A 21787-nucleotide genomic window follows, 5' to 3' on the forward strand; every position below is an offset into this window, starting at 1 on the left:
GGATTAGATAAAAAGAAAAGAAAGTTAAGAGAAACTTCTAAACTGTATAGATCTTTGTCTGCATACACTGTCCATGCCGCAGTGACATGGATTTGTTTAAAATGTCAATTCATCTTCTTGTAAAAGAAGAAGTCACTAATGTTAGACCTATTAAACACTTGAAAGGGAATTGCAGTATACATTTGTTCACTCTAAGGGGTCTACTGCTGTAGAACAAGACAGGGATTATAGATATTTTACTGTTTTGAGGCAATGGATCGGATGTGAATTTCTGGTGTCCCTGCATGTCCCTCATAACTGCTCGCCCTACTTTTATTGTAGCTGTAATTACTATTCTCTCTGCCTTTGTTCAGGGGCAGAACAGTGATTTGTGCCTACTCCATCGAAGATATTGACCAGGCTTTCTCCACATCCAAGCTGAAGGGCTACAGCAGTCCATTCATCGGCAGTCGCCCCGGCATGGTAAGAAAAAAAATCAAGATTTTTTCCTTTTTGTCACTCTAATCTGAGAAAAACAGCGCTGAGATAAAAGAAATGTGCAATTGCATGAGTCAGCCTTTATTTCAGAGGTGAAAAGATTGCAGTGCTATTTTTTGAAAGGCACGAGTTAATAAAAGAGAAGCAATTTCAAGCTCTTTGTTCAAGGGCATTTTGTTTATTCAAGAGCCCAGCCTGGTCTGAATTGATTACATCACTTCTCCTCCCAGTGTGTCCGCAAAAACTCGACAGCAGGAGGTCACAATGACATCAAGAACCTCGGGGTGATCAGATACCACCCAGAAATTGAGGACGTGATCCGGCCTGTCGGCGTGGCTCCACTCGATCTGCCCACAGACGACCAAATCACACACACCGTGGCAGACATCGTCCTGGCGGTCAACGACGAGCACTACAGCGTCCTGTACCTCGGAACAGGTGTGTGTGTTTGTGTGTGCATGTATAAGTATGTGTTAAAGCTTCAACAGAGCCCTCATTCTGTTTTGTGCTTTCCTGCAGTCCGACAGATTCCATTTTCAATTTAACCCATTTAAGCCGGGAAAGCATTATCGCATTTCTACCATTAAAGCCGGGAAATCGGATACGCTGTTTTGTAGTATTTGTAGTTTTTGCCACCTATTTTCGGTCTCTTGGCCAATGAATTGCATCAGAATACATGTGGGAGTGTCGCAATGCAACATGGGACTTTTCCAGAACTGAAATCATGGCGGAAGACGACTATAGCGGAGGGAGCTCAGATATAACAGCTATAAGCTCTCAAATACTTTTTGAATTTCATTTCTATCTGCTACAGAGGCTGAAAAATCTATTATTTAGTAGACGTTGACACTTCTGCTGAATTTCCAGAAAAACTTAAGGTTTTAGGAGGTTTTACAGGCATTTTTTCCAGGTGTTTTAGGCCTAAATGGGTTAAGGAACTAGTGCAGTGCCACTAGGAAGTATGTATTCGTTAGCATGCTTATCGTGAGATAGTACATTACGTAGTATGCTGCACTAAAAGTACATTAACATGAATCCAATTAGCTGATATACTATATTGCATGTAAGTATCTCATATCAAATGATTATGGGCATTACGCTAAGCAACATGAATGTCATCCGTAAAACATAGTAATGCAACATAAGTGAATAAAGCTAAATCTCCGCTTAGCATGCTAATCGCGAATAACAGAATTTGCACATTACATGCAGACCACTACAAAGTCTGCAACTCCAAAAGATAGGTAGGCTAAATAGACTTACAGATGAGATGAGTCAGCTCCCTAAAAGGCGTACGATTGGAAACAGTGCAATGGCGCAACACGTCCTACGTAAATAATGATATTTTGAAAAAATGAATTGAGGATGCGCTTGCCATGATACGAAATATTAGGTCAGTCTGACTAACAGTCAGTGAGATATGCCCTAGACACACACACACACACACACACACGCTTCTTGCTTTTATAGATTCTTTGCCGCATTAAGGCCAGCAACCAAGCTGGCCAATCACAGTTCTTGTCATCTTCACATGGAATCTCTGTAGCCACAGTCAGCTGCAGGGTAGCTTATGGCAGCTATTGTAAGTTTGTTGGTTTTGTGGCTACAGGGTTTTATTGTTAATGCACAACTGTAAATCAACCTTAACTCACTCTTATCCGTACCTGGATCCTAATAGTGACATTATAATACATGATTAATCCTTGACTTTCCACTCGCTAACCGTGTTTGAAGATCGCTGACAAAAGTGTCAGATCAGAGGCAAATGACAACTTGCTTCTTTGTTACGTCTGAATTTTCAAAGACAAGATCTGAGAGATGTCCAAAAGATATCCAACAGGTTAAATATCAGGGTCTGTCTGAAATCCTGTAGCATGAAACTTGATTTGATTGGCAGTGACAGCAGTGATGACATGAAGATTTGGGGCAAGGGAGATATCAGGGGGGCAGCTTTGTATCACTTTGTAACAGAAAACCAGCACTGATAGCGATGAGAAGGGCTCCTAAAGGTGCTTGGACTCATAAGTGGAAGAAAATTTAGTTAAACTTTGGCAGGAGGCCGATGCTTTTTTTATGAGCGCACAAACAACTTGGATCAAACACTTCCCAAACGATGTTTTTTCCCCACATCTTAGCACGTGTGTGCTTAAATCTGAGTTGGTGCAAATCACAACAAACATTCATGCGATCAATAGGGGAATCTGACGACTGCTAAATATAATCTTAACCTGAACCTGTTAGGTGTTTACAATTAAGATGTGATCATTTTCTGGCAAGTAGAGGGCAGATAAACTCCAAAACAAATGGACAGACATTTAGCCATGTCATGTTAATGCCTTAAATAGTAACTCCAGCTTAGGTTTTCACCAACAATAGCCTAATAACCCATCACGATCACAGACATCACAACCCACGTTTGTGGGGTTTTTAGCTCTGATTTGGCCTCCAACAAAAGAAAGTCACCAAAAAACAATGGTGCCTAAGGTCTGGGCTGAAAAACATCTGTCTCTTCAGCTCATAGACATTTCATTTCAGCTCCAGTTAGTTGATAATTTTGTCTTTTTGCTCTTTGGTGTATGGCATGTAGTGCCCAATTGGTTTATCCGTGTTTTTCTACTGAAAACATCTGCCTGCTGCTGCTGGAAATGCAAGTTACATTAGATAGTTGAAAAAAATATTAAAAATAAAAGATTAAGGTTGTTAAAGCATGCATTTTTGTATTATCTCACTCATGTGCCTGAATCTGATTTGCTCTGCTCTGTCAGTTGGTTATTCTGGCAATAAGAGTGAATGCAGAGAGGGGGAATGCTGTTCTCTGCAACTGATTAAAATGCACAACAGCATTTGTTCTCATATATCAGAGCAAGTGAGTCATACAACCCAAGGTTCTACCAGCTACAAGCGGATAAAAAGTAATAAAAAAACATCACAGGCATTTTAATTTATGACCCTCTACTGTGCAAAAATAAAACATACAGCTGAGAGGTGCACTTAAATGATGACTTTGAGCACTGAGTAGTGGAGAATGTGGAAAATTGACAGACGGTCAAAACCCATTCTGTTCAAAATCTATTCAAACGATTCCTGGCCCTCACACGACTGTTTCTATTTGATCAAAGCAGCAATGCTGAGGCGCTGCTGTTGCCCATAGCAGTTACTCCAAAAATTGCCTTGTGCCTCAGGGAGATTGCTATGGTAACCATCACAAGTCATATGCTCATGTGTGCATGAATGTCTCACTACGCTGAAGTTCACCGAATGATGCACCAGTGTCATCTCTCTGAGCACAATTTCTCACTCCTGCAGTGAATATGTTCTTGTCATTCATCGGGCACTTCTGGCTTTGGCTCTAATAATAGCTCATAAAAAAACAACGTGGTGTTAAAAAAGACAGGATGGCCTCTCGCTGTGGGGTTTACTAACTGTGTCAGTGATGGGAAGGAGAGGATGGAGAGCTGAGGGTCTCTGTGGTGGCCTAAAAAGAAACTAGAGCAGTGTGAGTCTCCCCATCTGAGGCCAGAGGAACAGGTTGTACTGGAGAGCTGCTGCTCAACACTCAAGGAATATTTCCTGTTTATTAACATTTTTATTTTTTTTAAGAGCCTGGCCTGTTAAAGATTAACTGTAGCCCATCACTCTGGAATATTTCTGCTCTTTTGATTTGGGAAAAAAACTAAACTTGGCCTCCTCTGATCTTTTCTGAATTCCATTTTGATCGTATTCCCTTTTCCTCCTGTTCAATATTGCATCACCTTCACATCAGGGCACCAGCTATTAATATTCACAGGATCGTAACAAGTCAGGCTCATCAATCTGCATAATTAATTCCAAACATGCCCTTGTATCTCTACAACTGATGAAGAGAAGCTCTTTCCTTGAAATAATCTAATCTTTAGTGAGTGGAGCAGACAGACGGACAGCTCCTCCTGATGGATTGTTGCATTAGGGCAGTTTAAACCAATCAAAAGAGGAGAAGTGGCGGGAGTCCACCTCTGGACCAGTGACAGTGAAATCGAAGCCGATGCATTTTGGGTAGCCCTGGGACATTAGTCTTCCCTGGTGCTGGAAATTCCAATAAATCTCCTTCACGAAGCCGAGTTCAGAGACACAAACCACACCGTTAATCTAAACCGGTGGCTCATATTAGTGTGGGAGCCTGGAGGGCAAATATAGTATTCAAACAATAAATATCTTCAAAGAGGATGAGATCACCCTCAATGAAGCTCCCTCTGCTGAGGACCAGTTATAGCCTGGTTTCTATAAATGTATTAAGTGAGCTCTAAATGAACCGTGGTGCATGTTTCCTGTTCGGTCTGATTCATCTCTGGTGGGAACGCTGTCATTCAATGTCACTCTGATGCAGAACAAAGAACCACATCAAGTCTCTGCTGTACTGAATACTTTCAAGCTTCATTAATGACGATAATGATTCAAATATGAGTCAACATTTGAATGCTTTTTTGGATCACTGTTTATTCTGTTTACATCTGGTATTTCTGCACAGGCACAGATGGAGATTAGACCACTGGAATATTTTTAGTAGTATACTATTGGTAGAATTAGAGTCCAGTGGAGGCTGCAAAGGATTATATCATATAATCCAAACATTTCCAACTCCAGAGCAAGGAGTCCAGAAATCAAAATCTATTGAAAAAATTCAGATATTATTGCTAAAATTCAGATCATGTGCACATCAAACTTATTACTTCGGTCATATGTCACAGTTTAGCGCTCTCAAAACATTTAACTTATTTATACAGTGAACATGTTTTAGGTTCAACATTTTTTCTACAAAATAACAGTAAAATAAGAAACCCTTTCTGATATTTGTGGTGTCGTCCCGGGGGAATTCCTCTCTCCTTTAAAAGTTTCCTCCAGTGTTTCCAGCTGGAGTGACCTGAATGAACTTTATTCCATTGAGTGTTTCTTTTTGTTTTCTTTTGTGCAGATTAATTTAGCAGTCTTTTTTGGCCTTTTGCTTGCGGGGCTTTTGTTGCCCTTGCAGTGACCAACAGCAACACTGTCTGTCTCTCCTCTGAGCAGGGGCTGCACATAAACTAGGTAAATAACACAACAGACTCTGCTTTTGTTCATTGAGAGTGAGGTTTCACAGCGTGCAGGGCTCAGCCACTGCGGTTACACACAGTTCAGCGGAGTGGAGGAGAGATGCACAGCAGAGAGTTTAAGAATTGACTTCAGATGCACTCATTGTGCTCCTGTTCGTGAAACAAGTAAAAACACCAGTGTGACAGCAGACGTACAACAAAGCCATGGATCAAGCTCAATATTGTTCAACAATACTGGTAAAATAAAAAAGGCCTTGTTAAGCCCCAATAATGAGCCTTTGAGATCATATTGGAACATACCCAGAAATTTGACTTATGCAAAAATCTATTTTGGCTTTAAAACCATGATGAAACAAGTCATTTTAAAAAGAAAAAAAAGGGGGTGATGTTTAAAGAAGTTGAAAAACCTAATTTTATCTGATGAATCACTTAAACACAAAATTGAGGACGTTTTTAAATATTGTTTTGAGGTTGATGACATCATAAAATATGATTATAGACAATTGAAGCATCATCCAAAACCCTCCAATGTAAAATAAATATGAAATAAAAAGATGAGGTACAGCCCTAGACAAGTCCATTTAAAAATGTTGGGTGGAGATCTGCTTCCAAACATACACCGTTGTTTGTTTGTCGTTAGAATGCAAAGCAGACCAGCTGGCCAATATGTACCGCGTGCATGAATCTAAAAGTTAAACCAAATGTTTTTTTTTATTTGTGTGTTGATTATGGCAGCTATTTTCCTCATGTCTCCATTCTCCAATTGAATGGTGTCAGGGGGATGAGATATAACATATTGCAGACTCGAGTATCTTAAAGTTATCTCAGATGGATAACCACAAAAAATACAAGCAATTGGACGGGAAAGGGGGGATATCTAAATAAGGCAATATGAAGAGAAATAAGCTCCTTTCAATAAAAAGGCTTGGATAAGAAGGAGGGAGAAATGAACCACCACTGCTGCTGCTGAGCAGCTGACTAAAAGAATAACTAATGGCCCTAATAAACAAGGCCTTTAAACAACACAGGGAGCTGGGTTCAACAATGACCCAGGGCAAAGAACCAACACTGGAAGACAAGAGAAATCACTAGGAATAATTACTAAGTGCAGAACATGGAAGAGGAGATGCTGTCACTGCCTCTGAACCTGAGACAGTGAGTCAGCCCAGAGCACTGGAGCCCAGTTACATAGATAGGCCTCACACACTAGGTCCAGATCAGGACAATCAGACACACACCTGACACTGACTGAGCTGATCACAGATCACACTCAATGGCTGTGTCCCAATGTCAAGGAAGGATGCTCAAACAGCTGGATTTGAAGGATACGACGTCATCGTCATCCGCCGAAGGACTGTCTCAATGTCCAGGATCCTCCGGAGTCCTTCTTCGGCCCAAATTCCAAGGATGCATGTGTACATCCTCCGTGCGCTCCGACTACCCATAATGCCTTGCGCATACCGGTCTACATGGAGATTTAAAAATGCCGTAGAAGTGTAGAAACAGCGACGCCAGCGGCGCAATATGCATTTAAATAAGTATTTTCAGTTTACACTGAATGCTATCACATAACTTACAAAATGTGCGTTCAAAGTCAAGCAAAACATATCCATAAACAAATGCCAGAATATTTAGCAAAAGATAATAAACATCATCTTGATACATTGCCGGTTAAGTTAATTAATGCTGTCTCAGTCGCTAAAGTTATTGTTAATTCATTTATTGTGTTTACAGGGACCGAAAGTCCGCTATTATCTGTTATTGTTATTTATAAATAACTGTTATTGTACTGTACTGTAAAATACATTTTTTTTTTAAATCACAGAACACATCTCCATGGTGAGTTATGCGCCGCTGCTTTTATGAAACTAAGTAGTGGCCAAATTCAGCCAGGATCAGTGAAATATTCAGGTTTCATCCACTTTATGGCTTTTACTTGCTAAATCGTGGAGATTCAACCTTAAAGCATCTTCTTCCATTTTCACAAATATGTGGCAGAGTGCTGATGCCAAAGACACATCATGTTATGAGATGATTTTGAAATTGCGGCGCTGAATTTAAGCAGGACGTCCAATTACGCAGTGACGCATAGCTGCACACTTGTTACACTAGTGAAAGGAAGGACTCCTGCCTCGCCTCCGGAGGACTCGACTCCGAAGGAAGGATCCTACCACGGAAGGATCCTTGACTTTGGGATACAGCTAATGAGTGGAAGGTGTGAGTTCCCCTCACAGCCAGAGATTCTGTTGCTGCTCTGTGGATTGAGCCCCATTTAATTTTTAGATGGCGCACTGCTTATAGGTCTTTAATTTAAAGACATCATGGAGTGGAAACTGTGAAGACATAAAATACATGCTGGGATTAACATGGTTAGATAATCAGATTGAGTCTCTTTTTCAAGAGAGACTTGTGCAAGACTGAAGATGCAGTTCAAGCATAGACAAACATAAATAACCACACAATAAAACAACATTCTTGACTTTAGTTTGAAGACCTAACTCACATACTTATCTCCACCCTCGTGTTTCATGCATCACTGAGGTTTTTTTTTTGCATGATGTATATTGCAAAATTTGCATCTCCTTCGTTACATATTCAACTAATTAAAGCAAACACTCTTCAACCGATCAACACTTTAGCTCAAGTAGAGTGACCAGACGGTGGCTGCCATGCTCAAGGGCACTTAAAGGGGGTTGTTATAAAAGTAGAGAACATTACTCATCTAATTTCCCCACACTCACCGTCGTCTGGCGAAGCACTTGGAGGCTAAAGGAATTCATTTTAAAATGTTGACCTAGAACAAACTGACGGGGTGGTGCCATGCCGAGTCCTAATTAGCTAAATAGCTAGCTGTATACACTGACTTTTAAATTCTTTCTAACAAGTCTCGTGGGACTTCCCCTGCGAGAGTCGGGCTGACAGAAAACTGCAGGATTTGACACAGTTAATTTCTCCATCTTTTGATCACCAGACAGCAAATAATTCAGCAGAATAATAACCAGCTACTTCAATATCTGTCAGCTTGAAAAGTGACAGACTGCGATATTCTGTGCAAGCACTTGCAAAATGTCTCCATTCTCATGTAAAAGACTCGACGTGGTGCAGCAGTTTAGTTCATTCTCAGTCGATCTGGAATAAATTTGTATTTCTTTGATGTCTTAAATGATTGTGACCTGATTTTCTATAGACAACACTCGGGAGGATTATTTTGCAGCGTCTCGGTTGTAGTGATATGTCCTTTTTCTGATAAATGTCCTCCTTCGAACGTGCTGGGGTTTGATGTCCCAGTTAATGGTTAGTACTATTTTAAGTATTTTTGGGGGGTTTCATTGGAGTCCTTTTTGATCAGAAGTGTCTTACATCAGGCTGGAAGATGTAAAGACAGCATTGCAATTAATAAAGGAGTCAATTCTGGGGTACGTCAAGACCAGGCCTTTTGACAGAAAATCCAAGGCTGAAGCAAAAATGATTTTTATACAGAACAGTATGACGCCAGTGAAAAACTTTCAATGGCACTTTTACTTTGTATTTTCAGTGCTAACATTTTGAGAGTGCTCTTTGTATCCTTTGTGAAACCAAAAGTCACTTTACTTATGTAACATACTTGTTTGAACCAAAACTATGAGTATTTTTATGAATGTAACCAAGTAGTTTTGTTTGAATTCACAATGTTAACCACATATTTAAAATGGTGACAGTGTGTCTGTGTGATTAGTAGGGAACAAGAACAGGGCAGTTAAATGACATGTTAAAAGTTTTGACACACTAGTCCATTAAGTGACGTCATTGGGGCTGCTTTCACAGCCCAATGTTTAGTCCATTTTAATCGAACTCTGCTGTGGTTGAGTCCTTGTTACGGTCTGTTTTGTTGCTTGTGAATGCTCCAATCATACAGGTCTGAGACCTCCTGCAGAGAGGGTCTCTGTCCGTTTCCAAACGGACCCTTCTGCAGTTCGATTGCACTGTGAATGTAATCTGACCAGAATCAGACCCAATTAAAGGAAATGAACCAAAAGTGGATTGTGGGCTACCTGCGCAAGCATTTTGTGACATGCAAACAGATTATAGCATAAAGATGACATTCATGTCCTTAAGTGTCACTCTGTAGGCCACCACTGAGCTAAAGCTAATTTTTCACTGCAGAATCATCAAAATATTGCTCTAAATAACATTTACCTTCATGGTAGCAGCATCAAGGCACGCCTTCTCTGACATTATTGACGACCCAGAGCCTCAATAGGAGCTTGTTCTGAGCGTTTCTCTCCATTCACCAGAGCAGATTACGCTCGGTGTAATCAAACATACTTTTTGCGCTCGGTTCCACGTTGCTTTGTTTATTTCCATGTTTACATTTTTCACAGCCAAATTTCCAACCAATAAGAAATAATAGTGCGAGTAGATTTGCAGCTTTCCACCTTCTTACACGCCCCTCTTCAAAACGTTCTTTTTTATTTGGTCCACTTATATTTCTGCACAGTTAAAGCAAACCAGACTTAACACAAAATATACCCAATGTATCAATTTCACTCTGATTCAGACTAACCAAACGGACTTGGGTTTTGAAAGCGGCCTTTTATGCTTTTCTGAGATCACATTGTAAGGTTAGGGAGATGTCTTTGTTATGGAAAACAAACTACAGAAAATGAGATGTTGTACATTGCCATCCACTACACCTTACACTCCTCTTTACTACATCAAGGACATATTACGTTGCACATTCAACATTTGCACCACAGAGTCGTTCAACATGAATCTCAGACTTGGGATGGTGAGCTGTAGAAAGCAAAGTGGACCCACAATTTAAGGATTAAAACATCAAAATCCTGTAGAATTGCCTATTCCTGTCACCTGAGGTGTTTTGTTAAAAATTGCAATCAACACATTGCAAAGATTACAGCTTATGTCAACGTATTATCATGAAGGAGTATTTTACAATTGTGTTATTTATATGATATCCTACGAAATGTGACGTTTGATGAGTGCTGTTTTCAACACGTTGCTGACCACAGCACATTGTTTAAGGCTGTAAAAAAACACAAAATCACTTTCCTAAAGTTAGGGAAAAATGGGCTTAAAAGATGTGACTTCTGGGACACAAACACTGACCTTGTGGTTGAAACAGTGGGGGTTTGACCCATCCACCACCCCTCCCCCACCCATCACTAACCTATTTGTCTTTCACCATCACAACTTCGTAACTGGTGAAATTGTCCAAATTTATACAACAAATTCCAGTACATGACTTTTCATAGACCTGCCTATGTTCAGTCAAAACACACAGTTTTTCTACGCCTGGTTTAGTGGAAATAAATAGTTGAACCATTTTTGTTTTCTGCTCAGAATACATTTAAGAACATGGCCTGTGGTGTGTGTGTGGCTTGTGAAAGATGCAAAGAAAAGTCAGAGGTGACAACTCAGAAGAAACTTAAACCAAAATCACTGAGACGCTGCAAGTCAACTGGCTCTGCTGACAGCTAGAGCCAACAGTGTCAGATATATTAGTAAAATCTAGGGCCCACTATGTGTGAGTTCTGGCTGTGAGCACATTGTGTCAAGGCCCTAAAGAGCAGCAAAGAGCTGTGACAGGTTGTAGACCTTTGCTCCGGCTTCCCTCTGGCTCTTAGTTAGTCACTGGGACTCCAGACAGGTTGGAAATGAAACAAAAAGAACAGGCAGTAGTGAAAGATTTCTCTCCCCTCCGTAACTCACTGACAGATTGACCACCAGAAGAAGTAAAACAGCTTGGACTTTATTCAGACATGGAGGCGATACAGCAGAAAAGATCCCCTTAGGGATGGAGGAAATGTCAAAGCCATTCACTTTGTTTCAACTTGACTTTATGATTGAGATCGGAAGCTATTTCCTTTTCACACAGTGTGAGATTAAAGCTTAAAGGTTAGAGAGAGGCGGACCAAGGTGGATGGAAAAATTAGTGAGACTGCCACTCGGTATTTAATGTGCAGAGAGTTGAGAAAAGGGAAACAGAGATTCTTAACAAAAGAAGACGAGTTTGAATCTTGGAGGTGGTAAAATGTGTATTTTAGCTGTTGGCCTTTTGTCCGTATATTATATAATAAGCGTGTGCACGGTATGGATGTAAAAAGGTTCTTGGTAAGGTGTTTACTGCAAAGGAATGTGTGCACTCAGCAAACTCTCCCTGGATAAAGAAAACAAAAGAACAGATTCTCTCAGCAGATGCTGCCTGAGTTCAGCATTGTCACCCTTTTCCCCTCTCAGAATGTCTTGCTGCTATCTTTGTACTGATACACTGTTTTGATAAAAGGGCTGAAAATAGCTGTAGACAGGATTAAAGAATCATATGAGAATAAACTGGATGAAATGGGGGACGTTATCTTTGACTACAGAAAAAGAAAATATTTGAAGTTTATGAAAAAGACACAAGACAGTTTCGGGACAAAATAAGTCTAAGTGACAGCAAGAAGCCACCTGCCTAATTACAAATGAGAAAGTGGCTCACGGAGAGAGGGAGCGCTCAGGAAATGAAGATGGAAGATAAAAAGGTATCACTGTAATCACATTTTCACAGTGGGGAAGGTAAAATAATCTGAGACGTGACAAAAGACTAAACAAGTTAGAAAGTGTTTCTACGGGGAGCCTTTAAATCTGTCAAGTCATTATTTGGAGAGGAAGGAGCAGTCGTCTGGAGGCAATGAGTCACAGAATGCAAATAGTGAGGCTGGAGGAACATTTTCATTGGCTTTCAGTCCGATGAAATATCCCTGCGCTCAGCACCAAAAAGGTACTAGGCAATAAAGAAATATTGAGCAGAGCATGAGTCTGTGCAGTCTGTGAGAGTGATGCTGCACTTAGCTGTCTGCTGCTGTAATAGCCTATTGCACAAATAGAGTGATGGCTCACAGCTACAACAATGACTCAAAATCAAGCTGCATGCGAGACAGCACTATTGACCAACAGTGAAAATTTCACTAAAGGTCAGTGTTGGGGGTTACACATTATGTTTGTCTGTAACATTACTGTTCCTACATTTAGTAACCCCATTATAGTTACTAATCAATCAATGATGCTGTTACCTGTGTTGAACAAGTTCTGTAATTAAGCACAGCGACGGGGTCCAGTGCTCAGCATCGAGCAGCTCCTCTGCCCGGCAGTCTAGCTGAACAGGTTTTCAGATAAAGGACTGGAGTGACTTGTCCTCATGAGGTTTAACCACCGCTTCAGTGATAAACACGTCAAATGAAGTGGATTAGTCTCCTAAAAGCCGGGGTTTGGTGGAGCGACTCAAGTGCCAGTTAAATGCAGTTCATATGCCATCAAAACATGCTCTTCTTCCTTTTCAGACTGTCATAACCCAATCATCATTGACCTTAGATTGCAAATTACATGAAATTATGTCTCCGGCGTTTTTTTTGTGGTAACCAAAATTAACAATTTGTAACAAATTACTTTCTAAAGTGGGTAAATAAGGGTTATGTTTGAAACTTTTTCTTTTTTTAAACTTTTTTTTTGCTCAGTGGAATTGTTTGGAAAACAGGAAAACAGATTCAGAGGCAGACTTCACTTGGACCGATGATAGTTGGAGCAAATATCCATGCAGACTTTGGGCCATGTGTTCATTTGTGCAGCACTGAAAACTATTTTTCCGTATTGAAAACACAAGCAAACAAGTTCCAAAAGAGGAATACAATTTTTTGCAATTGTTAAAGCAAGTAATCAGAGCAGATACAGAAAAGGAGGCACACGCAGATTGTGATTGTTGCTTATTAAGCTGTTTACTTGCTGTAAGTCATTGCTGGACTATTATTAAACAGGACAAAAAAACATTACGAACAATGCAGGGATTTGTATGTAAGAAATGCATAAAATGACATGTCACCCTGTATTGTTTTGTGCACCTATTCATGATTATTGAGTATCCCCCTCTGTGCATCAACTGTGAGGACCTTACTACCCTTCCCGAGGTGTCCTTTATGTCGCTTTAAAAAACTCAATGCAACCCGTAGTCCAAAAAATATAGAACGCTGTGTAAAACAGAATGTTTCAAATACAAAATTCAGAGTGTATATTTACCAAAACAAGCGTGAATTAAATTAAACATAAAATATAAAATTTAAAAATGTACAAAGACAGTCAAAAAGGATAAGCAAATTATCACATTCTGTTGTATTTAAATTTTAGACAACATTGCACCTTTTTTTTTAAATCAGGGTTGTAGATTTTTAAACAGAACTGATGGAGGAAAAAACGCTCCGGCAGCTATTTCTCCACACAATGACCAATTAGTGAGAACATTAGGCCTGTTTCAAGCCACAACCTGGGCCAAGGAATGTGACAGGAAGAGAGTCCATGCATGCAAAACACTCAGGGTGGATGTAAGCTGAAGGAAGAGAGAGACAGAATGAACACATGGGCAGCTTTTATAGCCTCAGGGCTCAGGTGAGCTTAATGAGCTGACGACCCTGCATGTCCACACTCTTTGCTTTTACAGTGGTTCTATGCTGGAATACCTGGCCTGAGGTCTGCTAGGTGGTAATTCCATTTAAACATAAATCAATTAAGAAATTAGTAACATGTAAGCATAAAAATGGGATAATGAGGGTCCGGAGGCTGGATTTCGACACAGGGCGCCAATAAGGCAGGACCCACCTTTGGGCCTACATCATGTCAGATGATATTGTGCTCTAGTGGTGCATAATATATTCTTATTAAACCAGAAGAAACCAGTTCACATAGTCTTGGAATTATCAGGCCGCTGGAGTTCTGGTGCTTGGATTAGTTTGCTCAGTTTGTAGATTTCACACTATAGGGTTGCAGGGTTACAGCCAAATGATTCAGCTCAGTTCATTATGTCAATTCACTCATCTGCCGCTATGGAAAAGATCCCATCTTGAGGAATAGAATAGAAGCTTTTTTGGACTTTGAATGCACCCACTTTCGAGTCAGGGAGGAAACTTGGCATTGACATTGTATGATCGATCCAAAATTGACCCGGAGTCCAAAAGTTACTTCATCCACTGCTGAATGTTTTCATGGCGTTCTACAGAGCTCATCCTCTTTACTTAACCCGACCATCAGCAGCCCGAGCAACACACTTCCCTTTATTGAATTACTGGAGTGTAGTAGTGTGCATTTGGCTCCATTCAAAGTTGAGGTTAAACAAGTACACTTATCCAGAGCTGCTCTGCCTTCACAAACGCATGTTCAAAAAAAATCTGATATTCCGCCTTTGGCCCTGCAGCCTACCTTAAGAGTGGAAGCTGTCCAAGTCAAATCTATGAATTTATAAAAGACTTTGGACAGCACAACAAGGGCTGCAACTCGGACAACTCAACAATGCACCACATGCTACACAGAGGGGGAGAACTTTTGTGTCAGTGTGCACATGCAGATGAATTTAGAAGACCGCAGACCCGAAATGATTTACACTGTCTTCTCCTTCTTTATTTCTACAGATCAAGGCAAAGTCCTTAAAGTGCTTCACTCCAGCGAGGGCGTCTTCATCATATCTCAGTACTCTCTGTTCCTCAATGAGGGCCCCGTTCTAAACATGGCCATCGACTCCCAAAAGGTACGGCGAACGATAACATGACAGTTTCACCATAGACAAAATGAAATATGAATTATAACTTTTAGTGTTTATTCAGAATTAGCTGCTGTCATTAAGGGTAAGATGGTCAGACTGAGGCTACAGCAACATCATTTTAACTAAATTAGGTTTAGTTAAATTAGATTTTAGACTTAAATTAGACTTTTCATTCAAGGCAATTTTATGCAGAAAAAGAAACTGAAAAGAAAACTATTAAAACAAACAGAAACTATTTTATAATGATAAGAAAGAAACAGAAAAATACATGATATGACATTTGACATTTCTTGCTGAGCAGAAAGATATTCATGATAATTAATCGCCTGTTGTTTTTGTTTTTTATTATTGGATTGCTGTGGCTGTTTGATCTTCCGTTTGGGATTTTAGAAAATATTAAATATCCTCCAGTTATGTTTTTTTTTAAAGAAATTCTACATTTTGGGTTTTTAGTTTTTATTGTCCCATGTTGGTTTGAAAGCTGTTTCAGAGGTTTTGCTTCCCTGAAAAGAATACACATTTGTGGAAGACAGTGAAAGTGTTTTCAATTATTTGAAAAACATTTTTGTGTGCAGTGGTGTAATGTAAATAAGTACATTTATTGTACTTAAGCACAATTTTGAGCTACTTGAGTATTTCCATTTAGGTAACTTTATACTTCTACACCACTTAGTTTTTAGGCAAATATTGTATTTTTTACTCCACTACATTTAGTTGCCAGCTTTAATTACTATTCAGGCTGTGATTTAACATGAAAAACATTATCAATTTAAAGTGATGATTATAAATTTAATCACAAAACAGTATACTAGTTAAAATGTGGCTGTTTTCACAAATACATCAATAACAATGATCCAATAATGTATTTGGAATATATAAAACATTTCGCAAAGGAAGTACTTTTACTTTTGAAGTACATTTTGATGCTGATACTTTTCTTTACTTTTACTTAAGTAAAGGATCTGAGTACTTGTAGTTGTTATGTCACAGGATTGACTGATGACACAACACTGGCTGATTGTTCCAGTAGTATTGGTGACACAGTCTATTGCATCTTCTCTTCTGTAGGGACACCTGTATGTTGGGACGGCGATGGAGATCCAACGGCTGCCGCTGGCTGACTGTGGTCGCTATGGTGACACTTGCAGGGAGTGCATCCTTTCCAGGGATCCATACTGCGGCTGGGATAGGTCCAGGAGGAAGTGCATCCCTATCCCACCTGGATACAATGTCACCACTGGGTAAGATTAGACATGATGTCACTGCTGCAGACCTATTGTCTGTTTTTGCATGAGACGACAAAAGAGAAGAGGGCACACATTGGCGATTTCAAAATCCATATTAGTACTACCACATCTCAAGGAAATGTGCAATTAAAGAAATACCTCCTTATGTTCTAGCTGACAGTCATTGGCCAGGAGGTGATGAACCTTTCTTGAACTGCAGTTTAAAGAAAAACAAGATGATCACCAAAAAAATGCATGAACTAACACTGTGTTTTTCTTGTTTAGAAAATTGCTTTGGCTTTAATGGATCTTGTGCATTTCCAATTTTAAGAGCGAATATGAAAATCAGTCATGTGCTGTAATAAGCCTCTGACTCCTACTTCACCCCCTGACATCGTTGAATGATTTGTTTCAGCATGTTTTAATTTGCAAGTAACAGTAGGTTGATGTGGAGGCTCATAAGCCATTTGTGAAACTATTTAATGCTGCTAATTTGTCCTCTTTATTATTTTCCAACAGGACGCTCATTCAGAATCTGGACCATTCAAACTCCTCGGTTTGTGGGGAAGCTGCTGGTGAGGCCTTATCTGCTCTCTCCCACTCTCTCTGTGTATCTTAATTAAACCAAAATAGGAACCTTTCTGAGCAGCTACAGTAAAAAGATGATTATCATATAATTGAGCAGAGTCCAAAAACCCGCAGGGAGATATTTTTTTTAAAATTTTACATCATGGCTTGCCCTGTTTTAAAGCTCAAAACCCAGTTATAACCTCAACTAATCACGACAATTACTCCCCTCTGAAGGGACGGCTATCTCCTTAAGTGATCTGATTTTAACATTGCTTTTATATCCAGCTATGTAGGTGTCACATGTTCCACCTGTGATACAAAAGTTTTTTATTTCCCAGGAAAATAATACTTGGCGATAAGAAGAAATATGTTTTAATCATTAATTGATATCTTCGAGCAAAGGAATTATACAAAATCAACATTAAAAGTGTAGGATTAAAGGATATTGGTATATCATAAAATAAATCTTAATTTCTTTGTCCCTACAGCTCTAAAGCAGCGTCGCACTTCCCCCAGAGAGGTGATAGTGCAGTCCAACACCTCCATCTTTCTCCCTTGCCCTGTGCGCTCCTTCCACGCCACCTACCGCTGGGAGAAAGACAACTGTGTCAAGAACTATCCCTGCCTCTTCTCCGGGGACTTCTGTGTCCTGGGGCCGGTTATCGACACGCCCCTGAAGGAAGGCGTCTTCCGCTGCATGGCCACCGAGGACGGATTCAAGGTGGAGGTTATCTCTTTCAGGCTGGTGAACGACGGCAGGCTCCTGGCCGCCTCCCTGGCCTCCACCTTGGGGCCGTCGCTCCTGCTCGCCATGGCTACCCTGTGGCTCCATTAACTGCAGCTACCGCTAATGCTAACCCCTCATCCTTACTGGCTCCCAATGACAGGAAAGACAAGGAGCCTCTGTTAGGAGGTGAGGTTCGCAGAGCATTGGAGTACATGGTTGGGTTGAAAATTCAACTTTTTCCATATTGATTTTTGGAAAAAGAATCCAGAAAATGTGAATGGGGTACAAAATTCAGTTTTTTGCATAAAGTAACATATCTGCAGCTGCAGCTGTCTTAAGATTTACTGTCCATGTTTGACATGTCTTGCAAGTCCAATCCAGATTCAACCATAATCAGATGCTTTGCGAACCTTTCCTCTCTGACTCAAAACATATCGTATGAGTTGGGCAAAAAAAACACCAATACCAGGCCAATTCTTTTTACCATTTCTCTACTTAATTTCAAATTGACTTGACTGTGCTTATTTGTGAATATATAAACCTTTAATACCGCTCTTACATCTCTTCATTCATCTTGTTAACCTTAATTGGTATAGCTCATTAGTACTTAGAAAAATGTCTGGTATTGAGATTTAAAAAGCCTTAACACTCCTGGGACATAAACTCCTAAGCACAATTTTGCAGTCGAGGCAGAATACTGCAGCCTCGGTTGGACTTAGCGCTATAATTAGCGCAGCTGAGTCTAACAACATCGCTGGGAGGAAGTGTCAGCTTTTTGACAGGAAGTAGGCGGATGGGCAAGAGCTCATTCTCGAACATCACTGTGTCTCAGCACCTCCTCCTCAGACGAGGCAGTTTCTTGCATCTTTTTATCAGATGGTATCAGACATCGTCATTACGCCTTGTTCACAGCTTTGTCCGTTGTTTTTCTTTTTACATGACATCGTCTTTCCTCCTCCCCAGAGCATCAGAAACAAAACACTCGCCCTTAACAGGATATGAAAAACACAGCATCGCCTACAGATCCTTTGGAGAGTGAGTTACTAAATATTAGCAGTGAGGGGCAAACTGCTCTCGGAATCTTTTAAACATGAATTCATCCCTATTAATCAACATGAAAGTTTAAAATCTGCGTTTTTTCTGCTAGGTAATTTATTGTGGCGAGATGGCTGCAAGTTATGTGAAACGGCAGTAACCTTTTGTTCTAATTCTGAGCCTCAAATGTCCATCAGTTTTTAGGAAACGAGCAAATCTGCTGCAAATGACATTCAATTTCTGTCAACCCGACAATGCGTAAAGATGTGAACAAGGTGTTGCGCCACAGCAATTTCAATAAACAAACACATCATCATAAGGGCAGATGAAGCTAAATGGAACTGCATATTAGGCTTGCATTTTATAGTTTGCTTGGAGAAAAAAAAAGGCTTGTACTTAAATCTGTGAAGTGTGTTCTGTATTTTATTGCTCTGCAGATGCTGATTTCTACCATTGCTGCCTACGTATGTGACACTTTGTCTTGGTTGTTTGGGTTTTGATGCCATAGTTAGAAGGTGATGTGTAACCATTGACTGCTTTACCTCTTTCCCCAGGGACATTGGTGCCAAAAGACAAGAAAATGGTTATTGTGTCAAATTTGTATCTCTATGCTGTGAACAAAAAGGCTTGACAGATTCCAACAACACGCTTCACTGGTGTACAGCAGCAACCACAACCAGAGGTGAGCGCTGTGGCGTTAGCATGACGCTAAGTCTGCAGCATCTTCCTTTAACCTCTCTTCTGATCACTCAAACTTTATTACGACTAAAAGGCAGATTAGAGCTGAATGTAAAAATAAATAAGAGTTATGAATGTAGCTGAAGTTTCACAGCACTGGAATGCCAAACCTTATGAATACTGATCAGCTGACTGAAGGAGGAGGCTTGTGCAATGATGAATTATGCAGCGGATTAGCATGTTCTCCAGAGCTTTGAGAATTATCATTCAGAAGTGTTACATAAATCTGGCCGTGCCGAGCCTTCCACAGTGGCAGAGTTGTCATTAATAGCAAATTAGACAATGGAGCCGGATCGTCTTGCACCGTATTAAAGAATTTATTTTACACCGTTAGGGATATGAGCAGCGAGCATGTTCTCAGCTGTGAAAATCTCAAGGTAGCGGCGATATATCTCACTCAGCTCGGTTGTGTGTTGCTGCTCGGGGATCTGCTTGCTTCCTGCATTGCACTGACGCTGGCTACTGACTGTGCCAAGAAAAGAAAAAAAATGAAAGCTATGTTGAGCCACCTCATCCTCCCTACGCTTCTTATGTTCATTTGCAAAATCCCTCGTCGCTTACCTGCCGTAATATTTTGTCCTGAACAAACTCTGAGCGTGTCTGCAATGTGTCTCTCAAACTCACAAACACAACCCTAGTGCAGGTTGGACATGCATATTAATCGTCTTTGTGTCTCTGTGTCGCCACCAGGGTGGGAAATTAACACCAGCCACCGGCCAAGTGCTGGTAAACATTTAGGAGAGGCTCTTAATGATGGCAGGAAACTAACTCAACATCCACAGGCGTGTTCAAGGCATATTCCTGTATAGCCTCCTTTATACTGTAACTATAGCTGTGGTATATGGGTTGTTGTTTTCACAGGCCCCTATGAGAGGAGGATAAGGCAAACAAACCTGATATCGTAAGCTTCTTCACTGTCTCCCAAGTCCATACTATATACCAGTAGAGACTGCATTTGTTCAAATGATTAAACCAACTTATTGTATGTTTAGGTTTTCCAAATAGGTGCCCTCTTGCAGTCAAAATTAGAAGTAGCATGACAGTGAACTGCTGCAAAATCGGCAGAATAACAGGTGGTTACCATTGATTTTTCCTTAACCTTAACAAAGTCATTTTAGGGTGCTTTCACAACCCAAAGTTTAGTCCGTTTCAATTGAACTCTGACGCGGTTAAGTCCTTGTTACAGTTACTTGTGAACGCTCCAATCGTACTCTGGTGTGGACCAAAACAACAGGTCCAAGACCACTTACGAGAGGGGATCTCGGTCCGTTTACAAACAAACCCTAGTGTCGTCGCTTGCACTGTGAATGTAATCCGACAGAATTACAGGAAATGAAGCGGATTGCCAATGTTTGCTTTACATTTGGACTGAAGAACACATGCAGGAGATGCCGAAGTCCACAAAAACAACAATGTTTATGAAATAATTCGATATCAACCGAAGGAGAAAGGATTCATGTACACGATAGATCAGTGCAGAGTCAAGGTAAAAAAAACAACTTTGACAGCAATATTCCATGCTGTCACTGCCAACTTTCCAACCAATAAGAAATAATACTTCAAGTATATATCCAGCCCTCTGCCTTCGTACATGCCCCTCTGCAAATTTTTATATTTATACACTGTTAAAGCAAACCAGACTAAATACAAAACTAACCAAAAGTATCAATTTCACTCTGGTTCAGACTAACCTAACAAACTGGAAACTAAAACCTTTCACAATCTGAAAAGTTAACCAGACCTTAGGGATAGAGGTAAAATATTCTCTTTTTCAAATATATGTACATTTATTTGGCAGATGCATATTGTACAAAAGAGCATGCATGTGTGTCTTATAGTGTGGATTTGGGACACAGGCATTGTTGACTTTGTGAGTGTTAAAACCTGATCAGATAGTTGTTGCTGTGCAGGCCTGATTGCATTTCCCCTCTCCATGTGGAGCAGCACTGCTCCTCAGGCAGGTGGAATCAGGCTTTCATCATTCAGCACTGTGCCCAGTCATCATCCTCAACTCCACAAGGCTTTTGCTTTAATGTCAACACTATTCCCGCTAATGCGCGGAATAAGGATTTATAGCATTTACCAACACTTGCCGTCTTCAAATCTCAAGTCCTTGCTTTGATATGGATACTCACACGGCCGCTTTATTGAAATTCAGTTATCACTCACTCGCATCCGTCATCGTCAGCCAGTGTGATAAAGGCTAATCGCCTTCAAAGCAAGCTCTTGATTTGCCTTCAGGAAACCAATTTAATAGATCACGCTATCTGCTGTAAACGAATCAACGTCGAGTGAAGCGGGTGGCTGTTTTGTTTGCTCTGGGGTTTTTGAGTGTCAAGTACTGTACATGATGTGTGCCCTCGATTCTGTGTCTTGATATATCTAA

The 21787-nt window shown here is 40.3% G+C and overlaps 1 protein-coding gene across 1 annotated transcript in view; it reads left to right on the forward strand.

The window, feature by feature from the left end:
• The window catches only part of si:ch211-113g11.6 (uncharacterized protein LOC559008 homolog), a 49423-nt gene extending 27905 nt beyond the window's left edge, over positions 1-21518 (forward strand). Inside the window, exons 9-14 of the mRNA XM_059338531.1 lie at positions 354-462; positions 708-915; positions 14975-15090; positions 16174-16346; positions 16851-16906; positions 17390-21518. Coding sequence (XP_059194514.1) covers positions 354-462; positions 708-915; positions 14975-15090; positions 16174-16346; positions 16851-16906; positions 17390-17736 — 1009 coding nt within the window. The 3' untranslated portion in view covers positions 17737-21518. The remainder of the gene's footprint in view (positions 1-353; positions 463-707; positions 916-14974; positions 15091-16173; positions 16347-16850; positions 16907-17389) is intronic.
• The last annotated feature ends 269 nt before the right edge of the window (positions 21519-21787 follow it).

The sequence above is a fragment of the Centropristis striata genome, chromosome 8 (assembly GCF_030273125.1).
Source record: "Centropristis striata isolate RG_2023a ecotype Rhode Island chromosome 8, C.striata_1.0, whole genome shotgun sequence".
Classification (NCBI taxonomy): domain Eukaryota; kingdom Metazoa; phylum Chordata; class Actinopteri; order Perciformes; family Serranidae; genus Centropristis; species Centropristis striata.